We start from the raw sequence: 19,068 nt of genomic DNA, 5'->3' as shown, positions 1-19,068 counted from the left end.
TTCTACAGTGGCCATGGATGTGATGCAGACAAAAATGGATGGTTGTATAGTAAAAATGCGACGTAGTCTAAAGTGCTTTGCGCAGTCAGTGAGACTAGAAATGTGCTATTTATACATTACATTAAACATGCTTTGTGAAACACAAGCAGCCTCATATGAGCAACATTGTGACTATCACAGTAACTATGACTAAACACGCTGATACTGATGTTGCTAAATTTAAATACTGAATCATTAAACTTGGTAATTACATTTGAAAAAGTTTGATGCAGCCCAGTCAGCAAGATTACAAATCAGCAGGTAATTAAAAGTAAAATGACGAATTCTTGTCAGTTGAAATTCAGCATTCAATTAAATCTCATTTATATGGCGCCAAATCACAACAGCAGTTGCCTCAAGGTGGTTTATATTGTAAGGTAGACTATAACAGGGGTAGGCGACTCCAGGCCTCAAGGGCCGGTGTCCTGCAGGTTTTGGATCTCACCCTGGCTCAACACACCTGAATCAAATGATTAGTTCATTACCAGGCCTCTGGATAACTTCAAGACGTGTTGAGGAGGTCATTTAACAATTTGAATCAGCTGTGTTGGACCAAGGACGCATCTAAAACCTGCAGGACATCAGCACTGGAGGCCTAGAGTTGCCTACCCCTGCTCTATAACATTGTTGCCACGTCGAACATTATGATGTTGCCCCTTACTAAGGTTTTTCTATCTAGGATAACACATTACATATAAGTGTAAATTTACGCTGAAAAAAAGATTGCTAATCTTTTATTTTAATTAAATTTTTAATTCATTCTAATTATTTGTGAGCACAACATAAAAAATGTCACCTTGTGATTATTTATTTGCTCCATGGAGCCAACAAAGGACTCCCAATCTGAAGAAAAGGACTTTTCTTTGTGACTGATATAAATAGCCACCCAATCCTGGACTGTAATCAACACTGACTACTGTACATAGCACCATAGACAGTATAAAAGATGGACAACCAAATCCTGGTTTAGCTCAGTGGGATGAGCCATATGAGCAGAGAGGAGTAGGCCTGAGTTTGAGTCTGGAGCCCTTTGCTGCATGCCTTCTCCCCTCTCTCTCTTCCTGCTTTACTGTCTCTATTGGATAAAAGCTAAAAAAAATTAAAAATGATGAATAACGAGTTGCAGTAGATCACTGCTGCTCCCTGAGAGTTTTTCCTTCCCACTGTTACCAAGTGTTTGCTCAGTGGGTCATGTGATTGTTGCAGTCTATTATAGTAGGGTCTTTACCTTACAGTATACATTGAATTGAGATGACTGTTGTTATGATTCGTCTCACCAGCAGTTATTTGATCTGTGATTACTTGAAGTTGCTGAATGTAATTGACTGCCAGTGATCGCTCTGGTCATTGGTGTTAGTTGCTGTTTAGACTCTCTTACGCTACACAGGAGTGCTGAACAGCTCCATTTTCAGAGGAAAAAAATCTGTCACCACAGTCTCATGTCTTGAAGACAACCTGCAGTGAATTCTTTGCTCGGAATAAATAAGATTTGAATATTGGTTCTAGTGGATATTCAAATATTTTGGACTGTTTTTCAATGCACTTTTCCAGCATATTCACAGTTTAATATGCCAAATAGTCAAACCACAGCAGGAACTAAGTATCAGGTCTGTCTGAGGCCAGCTGAATGACAAAAGCTGCTTCGTGTCCATATGTATAGAGGAATGTAAACAAAGCATAATGCTCCATGTGATTAGGAAGCATCCAGAGGCTGGTATGATTTAGATGAACAGATAAATGCTCAGAGTCTTTATACGGAGCATGGAAAATTGGGAGATGGGTGTCGAGAGATAAGGGAAGCAGCGCAGCACTCTGCAACAACATGTAAAGCTAACACAGACAGCCCAGTTTTGCTTTCCCACGGGATGTACAGTAGGTCCCACTGAAAGACACACACACACACACACACACACAAATATAGTCAAAAACACAGAGATCCCATCTGCCCCAGCGTTTTAATCAGCTTATCACTCCCAGGGCCATTCAGAACGACTATATCAAGCTCTGACATACATTAGCGGTACTACAGGGATCAAGCGATATACAATCCTCACTGCAATACTCCTCACGTCACACACGTACTCACACGCACAGTCACACAAGTCCAGCACAGTTGTGCATTCATTTGGCCTTAAGTATGCGTGCAATGAAAACATGGATCCCAAAAGGATTGAAAACATCATCTGTGTGTAAGCGCCACAAAAGTCATCAAACATGCTAACGCACTCACACAAATACAAACTCTGTGCGTGTGCTTGTGTATTCTGACATAGTGCCAAAGCCCAGCTGATCTCTCAGTAAATATGGACATATGGTCAGCCAGAGTGGGGAGAGAGGTAGTATGAGGATGACACAGAGATGGTTCTTCGTGTGTTTTCATTTGTCTGTGGGGAGACCACAGCAGGGGGAGACATCTTATCCTCTCGAGACATGTGTTGCTCTCCCAAAGCTGAAGTGCTTAGCCTTTTTGGACTCTTTACATCAGCCCATACCACCAAACCCTACCTCACCCAGAGGAACAGGTCAGAGGTGTCCGCTCTTGGTTACGTAACTACTCTATTATGGAATGAAAACAAGGGAATTGTTGTGCCAGACTGAGGGGCTTGTTATGTAAGGCCCAGAAGATGTGATGCAAGATGATCAGCTTGGAATACTTCCTGGCAGCTGAAGTCAACCTGTGACCTCTGTCTTTCTTTCTCTATATTTGTCAAAAACCCAGGGCTGCTGCCCTGTTGTCCTTTTTATTAAAGAAAATTAATCAGTGTAGTTAACTTTTCAGATCTTTTATCTATCTCTTCTCATAAAAAAGTGCAAACACAGTGACAACTAATTTTGAAAAATAAAGTAAAACAGACTTAGAGTGGCACTCACGTGTGACCTAAAAGTCAATTTAGCAGAAGAACAGATTAAAGTTACAGAAATGACTTAGTTCTTCTTTCACAATGCTATAATGGCACCACATAGAGAAATTAGCAGCACTAGCTTGACAAACCGACCAACTGCTAATATCCTTGTGAATGTAGAGGGCAGAAAAGCATGCTCAATCACATTACTCTCTGTTGATTCGATCAAAATTTGGCTAAAATTAGCACTGAATTTGGATGACAAATGCAATCCAGTAACATCCACCTCCCAGTAATCCTGTCCCTACTCTTCAGAAGATCCATCCATCCATCTTCTGGTTATCAGGGGCCAGGTCGCAGGGGCAGCAGCTTAAGCAGAGAAGCCCAGATCTCGCTCTCCCAGCCTCCTCCTCCAGCTTGTCCAGGGGATCATCAAGGCGTTCCCAGGCCAGCAGTGAGATATAATCTCTCCAGCATGTCCTGTGTCTGCTCCAGGGCCTCCTCTCGGTGGGACATGCTCGGTACACCTCGCCAAGGAGTTGCCCACGAGGCATCTTGTCAGATGCCCAAACCACCTCGACTGGCTCCTTTCGATGTGGAGGGGTCCTGGGTGAGGGACCAGACAAAGAGCGACTCAGAAGACCCCCTATGAGCAGAACACCAGGGGAGCAGTTCACCCTGGATAGGGTTACTGGGCCCTGCCTTGGAGCCAGGCCCGGGGAGGATGAGCCCATGTCCCCAAATACGGGACATGGGCTCATCCTCCTGCAGGCCCACCACCAGCATTGTGAGCCGGGCGGCGACCAGGAGTGGAGGCCCTGGCAGACCGAACCCCGGCTACCAACACTGGCAATTGGCACATGGAATGTCACCTCTTCAGAATATGATGTACGTACTGGACCTGTGGCATCTACAAACCAAGTTGTATTTTGCTAATATTATATCACTGAAAGTACTATTAGCTAATATTGTAAGTAAGTAGCAACAAAGTAGCTGGGCAAACCATAACCAAGCTAGCATAACTAGCTAAAATAACTAACATTATTGGGATGGAAGAAGCATTTGTAACAATGTGGCATTACTTCAGTGTTTATAGGCATTCTGTAACATTAGGCACATCATTAATTAAGGCTATCGGCTATCTTATTTTTTATTTCAGATGTCTGTTCAACTGAAATAATTACATTCTGATGGTGTCAACTAAGCCTGTCATACAGTATCAACAGCAATTGGTCAATGGGTTTGTTTTTCATTTTAAAGAGCTGGTTGTTGAAAACTAACAATGTGCTGACCAAATGTAGACTAAGTTAGCCTCGGGCTAGTTTTCTCTAATTTAGCATGAATGATCACCTGGATTCAAGATAAACCGATCAGAATTTGTTGTTCAAAGGTCAAAGTCGGTTTAAGTTAAGACTTGCCCCACTCTTATTTCAGAAAATAAGATCACAGAACATCTGATACAACCAAATACTTACAAAATGAAGACTCAAATAATAACAGAATTTCAAGCAGATGTCAAACAAGTGTTGACATTATATCCAATGATATGGTTCCCAAAGTTCTGCAAAAACACTTCTGGTCATTCAGCAAAAAATAAAGGTTTTTATGATTGCATTTCATATTTGGTTGGTGCTCACCTTTCTTCTACACTATAATGACACACATGACTAGTTGCTGGAAACGTTACCCGATTCCTCGGTAGTAACATTTCCATTGTAAGTTAACTTACTGCGATTTAAAGGAATACCCAGCTGTTTTGACCAAGTTACCGTATGCTCAGAAGTCCATTCAATTCTCGCACAAGTCTTTACCCCAATTTTCTTTCTTGTTATTTAGCTCCATTCACAGGCTTCTCTGTGGTGCTCTTCCATCTCTGAGCCCTTGACTTTTGCGATCCATTGGTCAGTTAGATTTTCTACTTCTCTCCTTCCAGCTCAGTGTTGCTTGCTGTTCATCAGAGCTGCTTGGGAAATGAAGCAGGCTGCTGTCGTGATGCCCAAACCCAGGTTCCAGGCAGCAATATTTATCATTTGCAACAAAGTTCCCCACTTCATCACACTTCAACTCTCTAGCCACCCACACACTAAAAACCAGTCAAGAGAATGTCAATCAAAGCTATGTTTTGGCAGACATAATGAATGAGACCATACCAGGGTTTGAAAGGACTGGTTTCAGGCATGAAACAAGAACCTCAGTCCAGCTGTTTGAAAATGCCATAACACAGACATAAGAAACCAGAACTACTCATCTGAAGTGGTGTTTGATCTGAAGAGTTGGTCTGGAGGGGTGATGAAATTATAGTTTACAGTGAACTGGATCCCAGACTGTTCAAAAACCCAGGATGGTTGAGTTGAAACTAAATGTTATTCCTTACAAAACATATTAAAGCAAGTTTATTCATCATTAGTACAAAATATTCTTACACTTGAGGGCTTTGACACTGCATCTTGCCTGAATTGTTGAGTATATTTAATATGTTCTGGAAACTCTCTCTGCAGCTTTAGGATCAAACACTTATGTGATAAAATAAATCTATCAATTACAAATACCCTAACAAGTCCACAACTGAGTTCTTAGTCTTTAAAGCGCACAACTCTCGAGAACATACATCTTGCACCACATGCATGTTTATTTCAAGTCAGTTGCAGTGGAATCAAACAATAACAGAATCACTGTGTTTCAGGCTACTCCAGCATGAGCCACTTCTCTGCACGTGTCCTTTGATCCATAAAGCACTAAGCTTTTCGGTCACCTTCCAAACCCCAAAAGCAGAGATTCTGGAGTTAGATGGAGTTTCAGCTTTTGATTGCAAAGCTGCTGCTAGAAATGGGCCCCTTTCACACTGCCTCCCCTTAAATAAAGCAGTTTAAAGACCTAAAAGGTCCAGATCTCTGAAAAAGGTGTCACAAATGGCACAGTGAAGGAAAGTCGGACTTTATCTACACTACAGTTTGTTCCGTCTCACTAAATATCCGTTTCAGTACTTTTGAGTAAAAACATAACAGTAGCTCCTAACCTGGTGTTACTGATTACAACTTGCTCAGCAATTTTGTGCTGATGTCAGATTGCCATGTGTCAATTATTCATGTTGAAATATAATTTAAAGCAGACCTGCTTCAAATGAACTGAGCTGGACTCGGCAGCAGCCTATCATAAACACCAAATAAATCAGAGGAGTGACTGTTTGGAGCCATACGCTGGAAGCACCACCATCTGCCTTAATATTTAGAGAGAAATAAAGAAAAACCACAGAGTAACGTAATTGAACATTTTGTTTTTTTTTATTAACTGCTCAGAATACACCATGGTAAAGCATTTTCCATCTCTCATCTCTTGAAGATTCTTTGGGCATTGAGTGATGGACTCAACAGCATACTGCATGTGTTCTCCGGCCCTCTCGTCTGAGGAAACGTGGCCGCCACTCACACTGCTGGATAACTTACGAAGGCAGTAGATGCAGAGGAGAACTCGAGAGAACTCACACAGGGTGAGGGAGGAGACAGACCTCTTGTTCCCAGACAAACAGGAAGTTGAATAAATACACAACAGTCTCACTTTCTGTGCTCCCCACAGAGAGACAGGTGCAACATTCACACTTTGCATTTGTCTCCTTCCTGGATTTAACTGTCATCCTACATATACTGTGATTCTAGTAAACACCATCAGATTGCACTTAAGAACAGAGATTGAATTCTGTACACAAAGTCATCCAATATTAAAAAATACATTAAATTACATTTTCCAAATAAATATTGGTCCATTTTGTTAGTATGCCATCTTCCTGAGACACTTTCAGAGCCGCAGACATATTCATACAGCAAAGGTAGCTTTTCTTTTGATCCATGAGTATTCTCTTTTCAGTCTTCCTTTCATCCATCTTTTCGTTTTTCCCTCCAATTTTTTCCCACCCTGGAGGCTAAATATCTTTGTCATGTTACACTTACTTCAACCGTCTACATGTGAGCTCATCCTTCATCATATGACTTGCTCTCATACGTGCAGGGACATACACAGCAAACTGATTTCTCGGGCTGCACCAGCACAGCGTGAGCCACGATGTGAGAAAGTGTTGCGGATGCGCACAATTAGAAGACGTTGCACTCCGATATACAGACAGCACTAACTGTAATTGACCTGAACGTGAGTCAGTGCAGCGAACTTCTGTGCAAGGAAGACGTGTGCTTGATGACATACCCTAAAATATAATGTATACAAATGATTCACTTGCATGCTGACACAAACGTGTATAATAACAGTCCAACAGCCTAAAAGGTTTTTGAAAACAAAAAAACAAAAAACAGGAATATGATCGTAGAAGCTTTTTGTGTGAAAAAGTTTCACAGTATCAACGTGGTTTTCTTCCTGGCTTGCTCAGTGGCAGTCTGCCTTTGTGCCAAAACACACACACACACACACACACACACACACACACACACACACACACACACAGAGTACCTTTACATAAGGAGACCCTATCGCAATCATCCTCTGCCTTCATCCTCACCATTCTCTGACTATTATTGCTTTCAATACCAATATTGTTATACAAGACCTACAAAGGGGGGGGGGGGGGGGGGGTGCATCTTCCGCTGCAAGTACTGACTTGCAGCCCAGTTCTAAACATCCGATGTGAAATTCCGAGAACAAAAAAGAAAGTCTTTACAGGAAACACATCAACTGCAGGATTATCCGTATCTGTAACGTAAGGCAGCAAAAGATGAACAAACAGGAGTCCGAGTCCCTGACGGTCTATACGTTAGAGACGGCGTTGTTAGAATCTCTCGCCTGTCGGATGCCATACAGCCACTTGATGACTCGAGCGTTCCTCTCGATGACAGAGATGCCATACGGGACCCGCTCGTTGGCCCTTGACGGACCGTCGTCTTCGTCGTCCTCGTCCTCCCTGACCCGGTCGTCCCCACACTCCGAGCTGGGCGTGCTAACGCTTCGGAGCTTGGAGACTGACACAATGTCTGAGTTGGCCCTCGTGAAGCGCTCCACCCCGCCCATTCCCTCCACCTCCTCGGGGTCTAACCCGCAGTAGTTAAAGAAACGCTCCAGGTCGGCTGTGGCACGGGAGTAGCGGTCGCTCAGGTCCGACTTGGAGCGGTGCAGTGATGGGTGCTTGCGGGCAGACCCTTTGGAGCTGGCGTTTGAGATGCGGGTGAAAGCGGGTGAGGCTGGAGGGATCATGCCTGCTCGGACTAGCATTGGACTGGGTGGCAGGTAGGCTGATGGAGCGGGGATGGCTTGGGATGACTGAGGGAGGGGTTGCGGTTGATTCTGGGAGGGGGGAGGGGGTGACGGGGGTGGGACTTGGGGGTGTGCGACTTGGCCCTGGGGTGTCTGTCTGGGCCTGAGCTGTGGCTGCAGCTGAGCTCTCTGGGGCTTCCGTATCTCAGCATGAGGCCGAACGTCCACCCTGCGTACTGTCACCGAGTTAGGGGAGCTGTAGGGAACTGGAACGCCAAAGCGGGGTGTGCGAGCTGGCACAGGGGGTGGACGTCGAGTCACTTCTGCTGCCGCCGTCCGAAGATGATTGTTGAGTGGAGAGGAGGTGCAGGAGGAGGTGGACGATGAGTTGGCGAGGGCGTGATTCAAAGGTTTGAGGTTGTTGGAGAGTCGGCTGCTCCTCTCCTGCTCTCCTGAAAGACTGCTACTGATGCTCTTAGCTCCCGATGACGGAGATGACGAGGAAGGGGAGGTGGAGGAAGAGGACTGGGAACAATGTGATGGTCCATCACATACGTCATTGATTAGGTTATTTAGAATATCCAAGTTTAGAGCAGGTCGTCTCCTGTCTCCTGCTCCCTGCCTGCCTGCAGTGTTCTCCCCCTCAGCCGGCGATCGGTTAACTTTCCGGGCTGGAGGGGTGTTGATCATCATCCCCGAAGGGACGAGGGGCTTGCGGATGATTGGAGGCTGGATGGGGGCCTGGCGGGTGAGTGCCACCTGCTGGCTTTTAACATACTTGGCCTTGTCGGCCTCCAGGCGCTCCACGGCGCTCAGTTTGCGGGCCCCGGGCTCAGCCTGTCGGCGGAAATACTCCGGACCCTTATTGAGTATCCTGAAAGGCATGGCAGAGGTAAAGGGGACCCCGGCCAGACGGCCATCTGAGGGCCGCAGGGTCTCCACTGGCATTCTGCACGAGCTGGACAGAGAAAATAGAGATTTTCCATGAGTTACAAGTAATTGGAACATAAAATAATTCACTTGTATGTGAAAACAGTTTTACAGCTTCATGGTCAGACACTAGCTGACAGGAGGAGAGGCAGGCAAACACCTGGCTTTAATGGTCAGTGAACATCCTTTTAGAGCTCCCACACATCCTCTCTAAGCTTAAGGGAAACAAAAAAAGGGCTCTTTTGTACTCTTTTTCTCCCCACTCCTCCCCCTCTCACACCCGTGCTCTCAGAACCCCATTTAACTTCCTTACCGGTCGCTGTGCTGCTCCTCTGCCTTTCGTCTGTCCTCCACGACACCTCTCTTGCACTTTTATTTGTCCCTTTTCCCAGTCCGGGCTCAGTGAAAGGCTACTTGCGAGACAGGGTCAGTTGGGGTCAGATCCTCCACACCAGCCTTGTGCAGACCACCTCTATTAACTCAGCTGTGATCCAGAACAGTGAGAGACTGGGTCAGGGTCAGTCTTTTTCTTTTTTTTTTGTTTCTTTAAATCCAAAAGGCAAGTCTTGTAGATCAGTCGCCAGTTACTCAGACAACACCACAGTCTCTCTGATCCTCTTTACAATCCTCTGTTTAGCCCCAGCCCGCCTGTCCAGTTGTGATCAGATCCAAAAAGCCGGCCGGCAACTCAGCAGGAGCGCCCTGTAGTCCTGGAGAGGGTTAGAAAGAAACAAGTCCAAGTCAGATAAACCTCCACTTTCTTTCCACCGCTTAATACCATAACGCATCCACACATACTCTCTCTTTTTCCACACATGCACGCACACTTCTCTGGCTGACAGACGGGGACTCTCTTTAACACTGAAGTGGAGCAGACGGGACAGGCTTTAATACAGAGTCTGGCTCCTCCCAGCCAGCCAATCGCATGTCGCCGGGAGACTCGGAGGGGTACAAGGGGCGGGCTGGGAGGCGAGAGGTGTGCTCGCATTGGCTAGGCTCAAAGGAGATCCTGACCAATTGGGCCCCTCCCCCTGCCTTTCAAGCACAACAAAACTGAGGCAGGGCTTTCATTCAAATGAAAATTCTTTGAAAGGGAGAAAGGGGGGAGAGAAAGGGGACGGCGGGGGAAAAGAGGGGCACCGCAGATGCAATTTTTACATTGACTTGCATCAAGCTCAGTGGGGTGCTATGAAAACATGTGAAAAAAAAAAAAAAAAAAAAAAAAACCACTGAAAGCCTGCACAACTGTTCCTGCTGCTGAGCTCTTTGTGTGGCTGTTTGTGTGTTTGCATTTTAGCCTAATGAAGACAAAGTAGATGAAGATCACCGAAACCAAACCTGATTCAGCTTTTAAAAAAAAGAAAGAAAGAAAAGAAAAATAGTGTAAGAACAAAGTTTAAACAAAGAACTGGGACAAAGTTTTTCCTCTGCCGGAGCACAATTAACTTGTGGATTATTTCTCTCAGCTTCAGGGCTTTAAAACACTGCTAACACACATGCTGTTCATTTATTTCCCCCTTCAATTCCACAGAAAAAAAAACAAAAAAAAAACAACCCCACTCTCCCCCTCCTCCACACCTCTTCCCTGCTGCATGTTATCATTTACAGCCTTACACTCCAGGGTTACATCACATCCAGATAGACGGCACGGTGCGTCCCCTCCCCCACCTCCACCTCTTCTCCAGCACGTCTATCCACACATTTTTAATTAATCTTTTTATAGCCGTCTTCCTTCCCTGTCTCCCTCAACATGTGACCCTGTTTTTCCCCCAACATCTCGCCCCGTCTGACTCCCTCTTCACGCTCACATCCACAAACAGCAGACCAGCAGCAGACGAGAGAGAAAAACTGACAGCTTACACTTAAAAAGAAAAACGCACACACACGCTTAGCTTTCATCTTGTAACAGACCAAAGAAGAGTTTAAAATAGCCTACCTCAAACTACTCAAACTAAACACTTTTGCAGCACAAAAATAAAAACAGAAAGAAAAAAAAAAGATTCCCAAGCATGAGTGAGACGACCTGAAGCTTCTGCACAAAGCCTTTGGGAATATATGCATTCAGGGGATGGAACAAAAAATAATAATAAAATAAAGAGTCTTTCATGAAAAACACAATACAGAGAAAGCTTGAAGTGAGCTTGAAGTAGGAAAAGAAAGGAGAGGTGGATTAGCGGACAAAGTCACGAGATAGATGACGTCAGCACAGACTTGTCTTGGTGTCCTAAAAAAGCTCAAACCACTGCAGGGAAGCAGCTCTACTGTATTTTTTCCACATGTTCATCCTTATCATAGCGCTCAATGCAACTTAACACGGTTAAGCTTTAACGCACAACACGTCCAGTTATGTGACACCATGGTGGCGCTCCACCCGCTAATGTAAATGCCTGCAGCGCACAACAGTAAATACACTGAAGACCACAACCCACCTGGAGCCACTCACACACTCCCCGTCACTGTGCTGATTAGCACTTTCATCTGACTGTGTAAGTTGAGGAATTCGCCATAAAACATATGTAAAACATCACTGATCTGCTGCTGCATGTGGATCTCTTTCTTTCACATTGTTGTTTTCCTACATTCATCATCCTCACGACAAACTAACTAGTAGTTTAACAGCTAAAAGGTTAAAAGGTTTCAGGTAATTATAGAATTTCTTGTCCCTGAATCTACTCAAAGAAACTCATCTTAGAGAAAATGCTTTAACAGAAACGGTGAAGACAAACGTTGGGTCACAGAAACCTCAGCCACCTCGGTTTTAGTATGCTGTGGCCTTGTCATTACACTTACACAGCCCTCTGCCAAGAGGAGGAAAAAACACACCTCCTTTGCTCCAGATTTAGAGTCTTTTCATGTCTTTAAAAACACTAATTTCTGTAAGAACTGCCAACCTTTGCTGGAGTATTTGTTCTATTTCACTGTGTCCCAAAATGTCCAGCCAAACAGCTTGTGATCCAAAGTCTACACATTTTGTCTTTTTAAAGCGTGGTTATTGATTTCTATCACTCCTAATGACTAACATACACTTATACACAATTACTGGTGTGAACAAATCCCACAGACACAAAGGGGGCAGGAGATCCCTGTCACACCAGCATAAACCCACCTCTGCTGATAACTCTAATCCCCTGATCCACCCTTTATTCAGTCTTTTTGTTATCATTCTGCGCTCAACAGTTTGTGCATTGATATTGTTAGTGAAGGAGAACGAGTTCCAACAACTGACAACAATTATCGTCAAGCTGCTAAATGAATTCCCTCTTCATGGAGATTAGATTTGCTTTAACTATGTAAATGTTAACCCAGTTACCCTCCTTCCTTTGAGCCTGCCAATGAGAAGAGTCGTCCACATGCAAATACTGTGAGCCTGGATAGTCACTACTTTAAAAACAGCAGCTATTGTCATTCATCTTCTCCAGTGAAAGGGGTCAGATGGCTAAAAGCCGCTCTGCTAATGGGACTAATGTGTGTGCAAACGGCACCATTAAGCCTCTCGTCCCCACCGGTCCACGAGTTGAGCGTTGCAGCAGCGCTCAGTCTCGTTTCTCTTAACTTTTCTGCCTCTTGGTTTCCGTTCATGTTCTGTAACTGTAGTTGATGATGTCTCCAAAAAGGCAAAGGGCCGAGGAATGATATTCCTATTCCTCAATGGAAACTTGCGCATTGTGATTATCATCACAAAACTATGCAAACCGCTGAGTTGTTATGAATCGGACTGTTTTTACGTTCAGTTTTCTAACCACCATATAAGTGGCCAACAACATGGTTTATGATGTCTGCATGAGAGAGAGAGAGACTGCGTTTCATGGCGTGTGAGTGACTGTGGGGGGTGAATAACAGAATGTTTGAAATCAAAGAGAGAAGCCCAAAATGTCTGCGCGCACAAATGTTGTAAAGCAGCTGAAAGGAAACAGTGACTGGCATTTTACCACAGCTGACTTGACCGTGCCGCCGGCTTAAGTGTAATTACAGAGAGAGCCCATGAATGGGAGCAATTTGCTTCGCCAATATTTTCTAGCAAGTTACTGAATAAGTAGCAGCTCGTGAGGAAACGGGTTGCAGTAGGAGGGTGGGGGAGGAGGAAAAGGTGAGAATAGACAAGATTAGAAAATATATAATAGCAGAGAAAACAAGAGAAAGCCCAACTAAGAGAGATGGTGTCAACCTCCCATCCAGGGTGAGCCTCACAATAAGAATGAATCATACTGAGTCTTAAACAGTTCCTGATGCTGACTCAAAGCCAGAGTGCAGCTCCATGCGATACCATTCAAATCCTTCAGTTTTTGAGCCTGTCAGCTTTACCCCAGCATGGAAGGAAAGAGGTGGTGAGTTCATCAACAGTGACTACTCAGCTGCTTCACCCACTGGAGGGATGAGCAGGAAGCCGGGATTTATTTCACAACAGAACGTGAGTGGGAAAGAGAAAACCAAACAAACGTCCTCGGCTGTGGGCAATTCCCGCAGGTTGACCCTGTTTCGCGGTGAACTTAGCTCATCTATTTCTGGACACTTGGAGTTTCCCGATTTGCTCCTGAAGCCTGTGAACACCCGACTGTCAACTGCAAGGAAGCCCACATGGAAATGCTGCACTACAATCCAAAGTGTTCAGGAAGGGGGAAAAAAGAAAAAAGCAAAACAAACAATGCTCCATGCTCATAGAAACAAATAATGAAGTCAGTGAGTGGGTAAGTGATCTAGTGAGCCAAAAGTCACATGCTTCAGACTGCTCAGGCAGTTTTTTTCCTGCTCCTAGCTCTGTAGATGACTGAGCGCACTTATCCCTGATTTAGTTATAACTAAATCATTCACCTGCTGTGCAAACCTGTTTGCAAGTTAAGCCAAAGGAAGGTCTACAGAGTTATAGTTTATCTATTTGGACCAGACCTGAATTTATCTGTACCAAAACCCAGTTCAACAAAAGGTCAAGAAACGGGACAGTAAGCAAGATGGATCGTATTAACAAATCTCTCATCTCAGTGCAGGGTTCAGCTGGTGTCCTCCCTGTGGCTTCCAGATGAACGATAACCTGATGAGAATCAGACCAAGCTTGGACAGAAACTAATGCAACACAAGCCCCTGCCCATTATCCCACTGGGACACTCAGCCGACGTTTTTAAAAATCAATAGAGAGCTTAAAAGAAGGGTTCAAAAAGTTATCAACCACTCCCCTTAGGGCTGATTTAGGGAGCTCCAAAGAATGATAATGAAGACAGACAGTTGGTCGTGACAGCGTCAGACCTTGCTGTTATTCTGTTGAGCGGCTATCAGCTTCAGCCACGTTGCTTGTTTCCAACTGAAGAACTGCTCCTGGCTGGATGGACTGACATGCATGACTGAAGTGTCTGGACAAGGTTATGCAACTGTTTTTATACGGACAGAAGTCGAGTCGACTGCAAAAACAACCACTGAACCATAAACCGACAGTTATTATAGCACCCAGCTCGTCTTTTTTCCCCTGGATCTCCCCGCTTCTGTCAATCCATCCGTCCGTCTCCCCTTAAACCCCCTCCTCCACCTCTGCCCATATCTGTCTGTGTCTGTGGCCCCAGGAAACGCACACATCCATGTACAATTACACCAGAGGGGGGAAAATGGAGGTCAAACCAATGAACTCTTGTGTCTGTGTGCCTGTGTGTTCACGTCAGGAAGAGAGTTTTGACTGAGTAGGTAATCACAGGAGAGCAGGTGGCTGAGTCCTCCCTTGGGAAAACTAAGCCAAGCTGTGAAGACAAATACAGAACATCTGTGATGTGTCCACATTTGTAAAATAAAGGGAAAAAATAGATATAGGGATCATTTGAGTGCAGTAAGTAGTAAGAACAGTGTGTAAAGTGTATGCAAAGAAGATGATAAGAACATCTAACGGGTATATAAATGAAACATCTGCCTTTTACTCCAACTTCCTTTTAAGCTGACATCAAGTTAAGATGTGCCAGACATAGAAGACTACATAAACAGTGCATACAGACACAACATTAACATAAACAGATTCTTATAGTGAGTCAGGTTAGCAACACAACCAAGTTAGTTAAGGCATTATAACAATTTAGCTAATTCAACTCTTAACCCGAATTTGCACTGTAATATGGTGAACATGTCTCAACTCTGTATATTTTATATATTTTATTTATTGTTTACTCTATTTAATTTGTAAAATATGTGTACACACACACACACACACACACACACACACACACACACACACACACAGAAAAATATTTAGTATACACATCCAGAAATGCATATACTATTATATATTGTACATATATTTATTAGTTTCAGATGTAGCCATTCTTGTATTTTGCTTGTTTACATTATTGTATTTTGCACAACTCTGTTGCTTGTGAAGCTCGCACACAAGAATTTCACTCACATGTGCTGTACCAATGTACCTGCACATGTGATGTGACAATAAAAGTGATTTGATTTGATCAGAACAGAGGTGGCGGACGTTAGCAGGCAGCAGTGCAAACAAGACTGTTGAGTTTATGGATTTATTGATTTAGCTAGTTCTGACCACAATTAGTTCATTAGAGTGTAATTAAAATTGCTGCCCGAGTTCTAGTGTATTTTTGCTAAAGGTCTGATACCCATGAAGTTTAGGTTTTAAAACTAAGAACTATTCCTGAGCTCGAGTGCAAAAGGTACGTAGGTATATAAATTAGACTGCATGATATTTGCATATCATTAGCCATTTTTCACCCTTTCAACCACTGATAGAAAATGCATATTTTGTTAACAACTGTGATCCTAAACTACATATTGTCAAGAGGCACTTCACACTTATTGGTGTGACTCTCTTGAGTGGGGGGTAAACTATACCTATGACCCCCCCTCAGGAGGGTCCCATGAGGCTCACACCCTTCAGTGGTATGTAAATTACTTGTGTGCTGTGCTTCTATTTTCACTTTAGAGCTCATTAGAGTTACACGGCTCAATTGTAATCTCAGAGCGCCACCCTCCAATCGTCACGAAATGTTAAATATCTGTGAGATTTATATAGTTTAAGCACACTGTAACCGCTTGAGGTAGAGCATCAGAATTTATAATGACCCTTGATTTCCTTTACACGTGCAATGAGTCTCACCACAGCCACTTCAGACTTCTGTACAAAATGTATGTAGGGTGTACAACAGGGGTCCCCAGTCCACGAGGGCCGGTGTCCCAGTAGGTTTTAGATCTCACCCTGGGTCAACACACCCATGATTAGTTCATTACCAGGCCTCCAGGCCTCTGGAGAACTTCAAGACATGTGAGGAGGTCATTTATCCATTTGAATCAGCTGTGATGGATCAAGGACACATCTAAAACCTGCAGGGACACTGGCCCTCGTGGACCGGGATTGGGGACCCCTGGTCTACAACATAGCCTATACAAGTGCCCACTGCCAACCTTTATATGCCTGTGAAGGCTTAAATTTATGATGCAGAAAAAAGATTCAGCACTGTCATTTTTATTATAATTTTCCCCCCAGAAATATAACAAACTGTAAGAACTTGGACAATTCTTTTCCCTCCTATTCTGGGTACTAACATGCAGGACTACCACTCATTGACTTTACAATGCCTGAAGACATTCTGCCATTGCTGCATCTCCAGAGGATAAAATAACTCTGATCCAGCAAAGATTTTTTGCTGATTACAGAATCCACTATGATATACCCACCCCCCATCTGATCGGAGTTTGCATCAGTGGCTGGGGGCAACTACTCCCACCTCAGTCAGCTGGAGCTAATCTATTAGACAACGCACACTCACACCTTGGGGTATTAAAGCATTAAAGTAAATATACCTACTATTGCAATTACATGGTAGTTATGTCCTTTTAGTATGCAGCTGTGTTAAGCACAGTCATCTGCTGCCATAAAGACACACACACACACACACACACACACACACACACACACACACACACACACACACACACACACACACCTCTGCTGTAATGGGAGAGCCTGAAAGCAACCGAAAATAAATAAATAAAATAAAACAAGAAGAAAAGGGAGGAGAAAATATCCCCCCTTCAACACGGTGATGAACACATTCCAGACACAATCACCCATCGCTGTCCTTAGTCAGATAAAGAACACACACACACACACACACACACACACACAGGAGGGAGAGCGGTCACTGGAGTCGCCTCAGTGGCTAGGCCTCAGAGTTGGCTTGGATACAAGGAGTGTTTTACTCATACATGTACAGACACACTCACACAGGACACATTCTTCTGCCTTTAACCCTTTGTGTAATCCTTGATTAGCTCTCACACTGGTGCTGAAAGCCTAAAAATCATTCATGAAAAAAAAGAGTGGGGAAAAGTCAACTTGTTTAAAGAGAGATATTATGTGGGAGATAAAATGAAGCACCTCTGGAGTGACAACAGTCAGCACAACACGTTGCTCTACAACAAGAATTTAAATTCAGTTTTAGGGAGGGTATATTGTTGGCTCTGCCAGTACATGTGAAGCTTCGCAGCCCCTTACAGCTGAGAGAATGAAATTAGTCCTGGAGCAGAGCTGCCAAAAGTTATAATCAAGACCAGTATTTTTAGGTTTGGCACCCAACTCAAGGACAAGGAAGTACCGGCAGCGACAGAGAAACAGACAATAGCACCCGCTGTGATAATGCAGGATTTCATCCAGAACTGAATGTCATTTTAATAAAACAGGGAAAAGAAAACCAAATCGTTCCATAAACTGACAACTTTGAAGCGTGACCTGTCCTGTGGATACCTGCCAGAGGAACAAGCCCTCCCCTCCGTTTAGATAAACAACCCGCACGTGTACACCCTGCTGACTGTGCTCAAACAGGAGAAAAAGCAAAGTTTACTTACGTTCTTTAAGCTGTTAGCCGGCTCTAGGAAACCCAAAAAGAAATACTGAACGTGTCAGGCTGAAGGAAGCAGGCAGCAGCTCCGAGCGTGCAAAGCTGTTCTCAGCTGCTGCGAGTTGCCAGTGAGCCAGTACTTGTGTATGAGCCAAATGAACACTAACCTGGAGGGAGTCTCTGCTCTTCAAGCTATAAGACTCTCCCCCGTCTCCTCCCACATCCAAGGGAAGACTCCACCTCAGGAAAAGACCGGAGGAGGAAAAAAACCCAACACTATGTGAACAGGAAGCCTGAGTTTTTCCAAGCAGTGACACAAACCTTCCTGACACTTTAACTCTTTGAAATTGTCCCGTCAGTTACCCAGAACCGTGGCACCGTTAATACCAGAAAAGGTAACGGGGCTTTGTGTATCGCATCCGGATGCTGAGGTATCGCCAGTCACTATAAGGGAAAAATCCGAGAAGAATAAAGCAGTTTCTTTAACAGCTTTAGCAGAATTATCAGTCTCAGGGGGGAAAAAAATGGTAAAGAAACATTGTAGGTCATTGAAACACTTCGGTAATCAGCATCTAGTGGAAGCAGTATGTAAACTGTATGTGTTGCACTCCAAGCAGATTACTTTGCAAACACTGAATTACTAGTTTTTACCTCTTGACCCTCTCGTCCCCATGAAGACTTTTCAGAGCAAATAAATAAATCTAAACTTAACTCTGTGGATTCTATTTTATCATCTCATCTTAACACTGTAGAGATAAACGGCCAGTCCCTCCGGAGCAGAGATGCACTCATCTAACATGTGGACTGTACAGAATTCTGATCTTGACTTAAAAAGCTGCAGCAGATATGAGTGACAACAGCTGATGGGACAGCAGCAGCTAGCAGGAGAGCTAATGTACTCCCAAAAATGCCTGCGACACAGTCTCCCTTTACTTAAATGTAAAGTTGGTCAACTGTGGTCACACCAAGTTGGTTTGACTGGAAAGTTCCAGCAAGAAGACGCCTTGGCCTCCATCTCTTATCTACTTTCACTTGTTATCTTTATTCAGAGAGACATTATATAAAGGTAGAAACTAGCAGGGCATTTGTTTGTGTAACACTTAAGTGTTGTCATCAACTCAATTATTGTTATTTCACTTCCTGCCGTTTTTTGCAGCTCTACAGACGGGTGGAGGGCGGGTGGGGGCGAGGGTCCGGAAAAGGAGAAACTAAACTGTAAATAACAGTTTCATGCA

At 44.0% G+C, this 19,068-nt stretch overlaps 1 protein-coding gene across 5 annotated transcripts in view; it reads right to left on the bottom strand.

The window, feature by feature from the left end:
* Positions 1 to 6,136: 6,136 nt before the first annotated feature.
* Positions 6,137 to 19,068, bottom strand: part of LOC309696697 (protein FAM110A) — a 28,525-nt gene continuing 15,593 nt past the window's right edge. For 4 of the 5 annotated variants that reach the window (XM_082518042.1, XM_082518041.1, XM_082518040.1 and 1 more), the window contains 2 exons: positions 9,319 to 9,715; positions 6,137 to 9,033 (listed from right to left, as the gene is read on the bottom strand). In XM_082518042.1, coding sequence (XP_082374168.1) covers positions 7,632 to 9,023 — 1,392 coding nt within the window. In that variant the 5' untranslated portion in view covers positions 9,024 to 9,033; positions 9,319 to 9,715 and the 3' untranslated portion in view covers positions 6,137 to 7,631. Of the gene's footprint in view, positions 9,034 to 9,318; positions 9,716 to 17,840; positions 17,990 to 19,068 lie in introns of those variants that run through there. The other variant, XM_082518043.1, reaches the window with a different exon arrangement.

The sequence above is a fragment of the Aulonocara stuartgranti genome (assembly GCF_965226115.1).
Source record: "Aulonocara stuartgranti genome assembly, chromosome: 20".
NCBI lineage: Eukaryota > Metazoa > Chordata > Actinopteri > Cichliformes > Cichlidae > Aulonocara > Aulonocara stuartgranti.
The sequence above is the reverse complement of the archived record's forward strand: the minus strand, read 5'-3'. Positions and strand labels throughout refer to the sequence as shown.